Source organism: Podarcis gaigeae (assembly GCF_964106915.1).
Source record: "Podarcis gaigeae genome assembly, chromosome: 6".
NCBI lineage: Eukaryota > Metazoa > Chordata > Lepidosauria > Squamata > Lacertidae > Podarcis > Podarcis gaigeae.
In genome coordinates this window covers 7,027,405-7,034,534 of record NC_139682.1, presented here as the reverse complement: position 1 = coordinate 7,034,534, position 7,130 = coordinate 7,027,405, and the positions used below count along the sequence as shown (strand labels likewise).

Genomic DNA, 7,130 nt, shown 5'->3' with positions numbered 1-7,130 from the left:
AAACAAGGCTGCCTTCAGATGTCTTCTAAAAGTCTGGTAGTTGTTGTTCTCTTTGACATCTGGTGGGAGGGCATTCCACAGGGCGGGTGCCACCACCAAGAAGGCCCTCTGCCTTTTCCCCTGTAACTTGGCTTGTCACAGTGAGGGAACCACCAGAAGGCCCTCGGCACTGGACCTCAATGTCTGGGCAGAACGATGGGGGTGGAGATGCTCCTTCAGCTAAGGTTGTGGAGCAGTTGTCCTGAACCCAGTGCCCTCCAGGTGTTTTGAATCTGATCACCTGACTCCCATTATCCCAGCCATGCATGCTGGGGTTGATGGGAATCATAGGCCACATTGTCTGGACAGCACAAATTTGGGGAAGGTTGGTGTATGAGGATGTAGCCTTAAATGTCTGCCTAATACTAAATAAATAACATATCAGTCCAGTCTGCTGCTAAGTGGGGTCCACTTCTGGAATCCTCCCCCCCCACACACACACACAATGCACAACCCCTAAGCATGCTTTGTGCATGCAACAAATTAGTTGAGTCCACCCCTTACCCCCATGCCTTTAAAGCACATTCAAACCACATTCTTTCTCTCAAAGAATTCTGGGTTCTGTAGTTTGTTATGGGTTGCTGGCCTAGATGCCCTTTTGCTGCTCTCATCTCTCAGATTGCCTACCTGCAATGGAGTCCCAATTCTGCCAGCTTGTTTGATGTCCAAAAATGAATCCTTAAAACATACACAGGCATATTACAACTTTGCAGTAATATTAGGGTGTGTGGTTTTTGTTTTTGTTTTTAATTTTATTGGACCACAAAATCTATAAACATACAATACAATACATATCAAACAATACAATACAAGACAATACAGTGGTACCTCAGGTTACAAACGCTTCAGGTTACAGACTCTGCTAACCCAGAAATAGTATCTCGGGTTAAGAACTTTGCTTCAGGATGAGAACAGAAATTGTGCTCCGGCGGTGTAGTGGCAGCAGGAGGCCCCATTAGCTAAAGTGGTACCTCAGGTTAAGAACAGTTTCAGGTTAAGAATGGACCTCCCAAACGAATTACGTTTTTAACCCGAGGTACCACTGTACATACAATACATATCTACAAAACAAACATTACCTATACTGTATACCTACCCAACGTAAACACACCCTCAGTGAATTGACTTCCAACCATTCACATTGCGCTAGTTTACATTTAATTAATCTGCACACAATGGACTACAGTAGTACCTCCAGTTGTGGATGGGATCTGTTCCAGAGCTCCGGTTGGATCCCGAGGTTTCCACAACCAGAGGGACCACTTCTGCTCATGTGTGTGGCGTGGTAGAGCACTTCTGCACATGCACGTGCAGCAAAACACTTCCAGGTTTGCCGCTTTCGCAACCCAAAGTTTACATTACCTGAGGGTAACGTAAGCCAAGGTGCTACTGTATTTTTAAAGAATATATTTAAAACTATGTGGAGATGGTAGATCTCCTGACAGACATTGAATGAGTCAGGAAATAGAGAGAATACAACAAAATGAGCTTGGAAAATATTTGGAAGACTAGAATATTGAAAATGAAATGTGTAGGGCGTGTGGTTTTGAAAACTATCCATGCCTCTAGATGTGTTTTGGAGTGCCACACGAGGTCACGGCCCCGAAAAGCACTTTTTTCAGGGGGAAATCACAGTGCGGAATCGCGAGAGATCATGGCGTCCAAAATGGCTGCTGTCCTCTCGTGAGGAGAAAGAAAAGGGATGTCCTGGTTTTACCGGGGTACTTGCAGGGTGTGCAATTCTGTCTCCAGGCACAGAGTGCTAGATCTGCTCAACATACGATGGGAAGAGACGTATTTCAGAGCATCTCACGTTCAACGCCTGACATCTTCAGACAGGGCTGCCTGAAACCCCAGAGAGCTTCTGCCAGTGCTGAACTAGGAGGGCTGGTGGTCTAATTCAGTACAAGCTGACTTCCTATGCTCCATGACAGAAATGGGAGCAGGGAGCAGGTAATGCTTTGTGCAAAAAAAACATGTTTCCTGTGATAGGAAACAAAACTGCCTGTGTTCTACGTGCCTTTTGTCTCCAGTTATCTGCAACTCGGCACAACTTTAAGAAGGGGCATGGGAAATGGGCACAGCTGTCAGGGAATGAAGCTTTTGGAGGTATGTAAACCCCAGTTGGGGGTTCGCAGGTGGCGCTGTGGGTTAAAGCCTCAGCGCCTAGGACTTGCCGATCGAAAGGTCGGCGGTTCGAATCCCTGCGGCGGGGTGCGCTCCCGCTGCTCGGTCCCAGCGCCTTCCAACCTAGCAGTTCGAAAGCACCTCCGGGTGCAAGTAGATAAATAGGGACTGCTTACCAGCGGGAAGGTAAACGGCGTTTCCGTGTGCGGCTCTGGCTTGCCAGAGCAGCGATGTCACGCTGGCCACGTGACCCGGAAGTGTCTTCGGACAGCGCTGGCCCCTGGCCTCTTGAGTGAGATGGGCGCACAACCCCAGAGTCTGTCAAGACTGGCCCGTACGGGCAGGGGTACCCTTACCTTTACCTTTAAACCCCAGTTATCTTTGTTTCAAAAATTAACCACACGCAGTTTCTCCTTCTCCCCTTTTTTAAAAAAAAGAAGGAACCACAGCATTTTGTAGTTCTGCTCGGGTGATCGTTACTTAGGCAGACTAAAAGAGAGATAAATAAGCATTGCATTTAGCCAGGGTAATTTATTTGGTTTAGCTACACACACACACACACACACACACATGCAGTGGGAATATAGCATGTCAGCCCACTACGGGTTCCTCCTTTGCCTCCATTTGAGACGGGAGAGTCTGAACAGTGAGAAGCAGCTGGGTAGCAGATGTCAAGAGTTAAACGTGAGAAATCCTGACTCGACTGGGTGAGAGGAGCACTCAGAGCTAAAGGGGAGTTTCAGCTGATGAAGTAGGAGCCTAACCTGGATGTTGTCTGATCTAAGCAGTGCCTGAAAGGAAAGGAGGGGGAGAGGATCACAGCAAACTCAACAGCTTAAAATCTAGTGGAGCTCTATTTATTTCTCTGCTCTCTGCGAAGCTGGGGTGCCAGTAAGACGATCTTTGGGGATGTTGTTCAGCACCTGTTTCTTCCACGTTGAAGCCACTTGCTGGAAGCTGGGCTTGGAGTGAAGAGTAACATGAAATCTACACAAAGGTAAGGCTAAGTGACATCTCTTTTTAAATACCATTTTTTTCTCTTAATGCTTTGATGCTCTTTTTCGTTTTGGGAGTTTGCTTTCCGATGCTGCACAGGCATGTGAGTTTGGGCATGTTCAAGATTGTTTTGGGATGCCTGCATTTTGAATCCACCACTCAACATGCTGCGTGCAACTTAGACTGGGGCAGGACTTGGTGGCTTCGGGGGGGGGTAGCTGCCTTTGGGCTTTTAAGAGGTTTATATACCCACGTCTCATTATTCTTTAATGTCCTCATCCCTTTTCTGCAGGGCGTTAGGAAGTGTCTGCTGCATCCCCAGGAGTGAATGAAATCACAGCTGTAATGGATGGGGGTACCGCTCTCTTCGTTGCCTCTGAGCGGATCTGCAGGGAGCAGCCTTGCCGTGTCCTAATGGCAAGTAGCTAAGTTAAAAGCTACTTTCATTTCCACCCCTGATGCAGAAAAGGGGCCGGTGGATGGATGATTAGATGGGCAAAGCCTGTTCAAGGAGTTAATCGGATGGCAGTTTTCATTTAGAGCAAGAGCAGCTCGGTTTTAAATAGCCGGATGATCGTGACTAATACAGAAGAGGCACAGCTCAAAGGGATGCTGCTTTTGACATGGAATATCACTTTCCTTTCACTTTCCTAGCTTCGATTTGGTCCTGCCCTCGACAAGCACTTGAGCTCTGGGATGCGATCTAAGACATTTAGCACAATCTGCACATTGCCCTCAGCCAGACCTTCTGAAAGCAGCCAGATCCACCCTGGGATATGCTTCCGGTCCCCACTTACCTACAATATAACTTGACAAGCAATTGGGAAACAGAGCGAGGAGGTATGGCAGACCCTGGAGATGATGGAGACCTGAACGCCACCTGCAATGGAACAGGTGACCCCTGCGGCACAGGCAATATTACAAGCTACAACCTCACTTCCCACGAACAGTCCCCGGACTTCTATGTCGTCCTCCCTGTCATCTACTCCGTGATCTGCGCTGTGGGTCTGACGGGCAACACGGCCGTCATCTACGTGATCCTCAAAGCCCCTAAGATGAAGACGGTGACCAACATGTTTATCCTCAACTTAGCCATCGCCGATGACCTGTTCACTCTGGTCCTACCCATCAACATCGCTGAGCATCTCTTGCACTACTGGCCTTTCGGGGAGGTCCTCTGCAAGGTCATCCTCTCCATAGACCACTACAACATCTTCTCCAGCATCTATTTCCTCACCGTCATGAGCATAGACAGGTACCTGGTGGTCCTAGCTACCGTCAGCTCCAAACGGATGCCCCATCGCACCTACCGGGCAGCCCGTATCATCAGCTTCGGCATCTGGTTCCTAGTCACCCTGATCGTGTCCCCTTTCTTCATCTTCGCCAACGTCTACGAAGACGGTCTGGGCATCAAGAGCTGCGGCCTCAACTTCCCCCGGCCCGAACAATTTTGGTTCAAAGCCAGTAGGATCTACACGCTCATCCTGGCCTTTGCCATCCCCGTCTCCACCATCTGCATACTGTACTCCATGATGCTGTACAAACTGAGGAACATGCGCTTGAACTCAAACGCCAAAGCTCTGGACAAAGCCAAGAAGAAAGTCACCATCATGGTCTTCATCGTCATGGCTGTGTGTCTCTTCTGCTGGACACCGTTTCACCTGGCCACCATCGTGGCCTTGACCACTGACTTGCCCCAGACCCCTGTGGTCATAGGCGCCTCCTACTTCATCACCAGCCTGAGCTATGCCAACTCTTGCCTGAACCCCTTCTTGTACGCCTTCCTAGACGACAGCTTTCAGAAGAGTTTCAGGAAGATGCTGGAATGCAGGGCTGCTTGAAATATCAGCCGTGCCTCCTGGAGCCTCGCCAAGGCCCCTTTCGTATTCATCATGGCTGTCGACGGCAACTCCTGCAAACTTTGCAACAGGTGTCTCCGAAGAACTTTGCAGCAGTGTTACACTTTCATTTGGATGCTGCTTATGTCTTCTCTGTAAGGGCCCTCCTGCTGTGCTTTCGTTGCTTTTCGATTTTGCTTTGTTAGAATGCCTATAAAATATATATATTGTCAGAAAGGGGAAGGAAAAGAGATCTTGAACTTGTAGAAATGTCCTTTTTGTGTGTCCTTAGTCTGTGTCTGCCCCCTGGTGGACAATAACAGGGGATAAAATCCTAATTAAATAAACAGCATGAAAATGAGATGTTGGGGGTCTCTGTGTGGATGAGCTTGGGTGGTTATTTTTATTTATTGGTAAAATATTCGTACCCTGCCTGTCACCCCAGAAGCAGCCCCCCCCCCAAGGCAGCTCACAGGTAGCTAAAATATACATTTCAATACAATGCTTTGTTTAAAGGGCTGGATTAAAAACACAATTGTACAGCAGGTAATAGAATCATAGAATTATAGAGTTGAAAGAAACCCTGAGGATTGTCTGGTCTTTCCCCTCCAATGCAGGAACACACAGCTGTCCCATATGGGGACTGAACCTGCAAACTTTGGCATCATCAGCACCACACTCTAACCAATGGAGCAGATGAGCAAGTCAAATCAAACACTTAGAATCATAGAATCTTAGAGTTGGAAGGGACCCCAAGGATCATCTAGTCCCGCCCCCTGCAAATGCAGGAATCTCAGCTAAAACATCCATGACAGATGGCCACCCAACCTCTGCTTAAAAACCTCCAAGGAAGGAAAGTCCACCACCTCCTGAGGGAGACCGTTCCAGTGCTAAGCAGCTCTTACTGTCAGAAAGTTTTTTCTGACGTTTAGTCACAATCTCCTTTCTTGTAACTTGAAGCCAGGGTTCAAGTCCTACCCTCCTGAGCAGGAGAAAACAAGGACGCTCCCTTGATGTAATAGAAATAATTGTTTACACCTGGCCCACCTAAATGGCACAAAAGAGGGAGCCAGGTGAACCTCTCTGGACAACCTGGGTGCCACAACGGAAAAGGCTCTGCCTTGCATACTAGCAAACCACATTTCTGATGGCAATGGGGCGCAAGACAGGGTGTCAGATGATGTGCTCAGGGGATCGGGGGAAATAAGTTTATAGGGTTTTCTGGAAAACAATAATCATTGTAAATTGTAACCAGAAACAGACTCGACTCTAATGCATACGAAAGCCCTGCTAGATCGGGCTAGAGGTCTAGCTAGTTCATTATCCTTTCCTCAGAAGTGGTCAATGAGATGCCTCTCCTGGGAAGCTTGAGTGAAATAGCAACTCTCCCTAATTGTGATCGCTAGCAGCCAACGCTCAGAGGCTGTATGCCTCTGACAGTGGACATGCAACATAGCCATCATGGCTAGTAGTCACTGATATCCATGAATATCCTCCATGAATTTGCATTACCTTACATTACATTGCCTACAAGTTCAAGGCAGTGGAGATGGTTCTTCCCTCTTAATTTTTATCTCACAATGACCCTATGAGGTAGGCTATTCTGAGAGGCAGTGACTGGCCCCAGGTTGCCCAGCGAGCTCCATGGCTGAGTGATGACTTGAACCCAGGTCTCCCAGTCCGATGTTCTATCTGCCACACCACACTGGCTCTTATGCATTTGTTTGATCCTGTTTGAAAGCCATCCAAGTTGGTGGCCAACCCTACGTCGTGTGCTGGTAAATTGGAACAGTAGCTATGTACAGTTTTAACTACTGGTTGCTTGAAGGAGTCCTCCTAGCTACATCTAGGTGTGCACCCAATAAGGCAGTTGCCAGAACAGAGAGGCTCTGTCCCTGTCCCAGCTTCTGTATCTCCCCCTCCCAAGCTGCATGCAAGTAGGCAAAGCCTTGGCCAGTGTGTAACCTTCTGCTCCTCCCTCTTCAACCCTCTTCTGGTCCTGGGAGACAGTGGAGCAGGAGAGGTGGGGACAGGAAGAGGAAGTGTAGAAGCCCTTGACTCGACACCTGCCTGACCTCTCCCTTCTGCACCTGTTCTTCACTCTCCAAACCTGCAGCTTCTCCTCTCTCT

The 7,130-nt window shown here is 48.3% G+C and overlaps 1 protein-coding gene across 2 annotated transcripts; it reads left to right on the top strand.

The window, feature by feature from the left end:
• The first annotated feature begins 1,960 nt into the window (after positions 1 to 1,960).
• NPBWR2 (neuropeptides B and W receptor 2) lies at positions 1,961 to 5,363 on the top strand. Of its 2 annotated transcripts, XM_083745957.1 has the most exons (3): positions 1,961 to 2,148; positions 2,955 to 3,163; positions 3,455 to 5,363. In XM_083745957.1, the coding sequence occupies exon 3, from the start codon at positions 3,939 to 3,941 to the stop codon at positions 5,001 to 5,003; it is 1,065 nt and encodes a 354-aa protein (XP_083602083.1). In that variant the 5' UTR covers positions 1,961 to 2,148; positions 2,955 to 3,163; positions 3,455 to 3,938; the 3' UTR covers positions 5,004 to 5,363. The 2 variants fall into 2 exon arrangements, with proteins under 2 accessions (XP_083602083.1, XP_083602082.1); XM_083745956.1 differs by lacking the exon at positions 1,961 to 2,148 and having other exon boundaries at positions 2,871 to 3,163.
• The last annotated feature ends 1,767 nt before the right edge of the window (positions 5,364 to 7,130 follow it).

Coding starts and splice junctions, on each gene's coding strand:
- NPBWR2 (XM_083745957.1), top strand. CDS start 3,939: ATGCTTCCGGTCCCCACTTACCTACAATATAACTTGACAAGCAATTGG.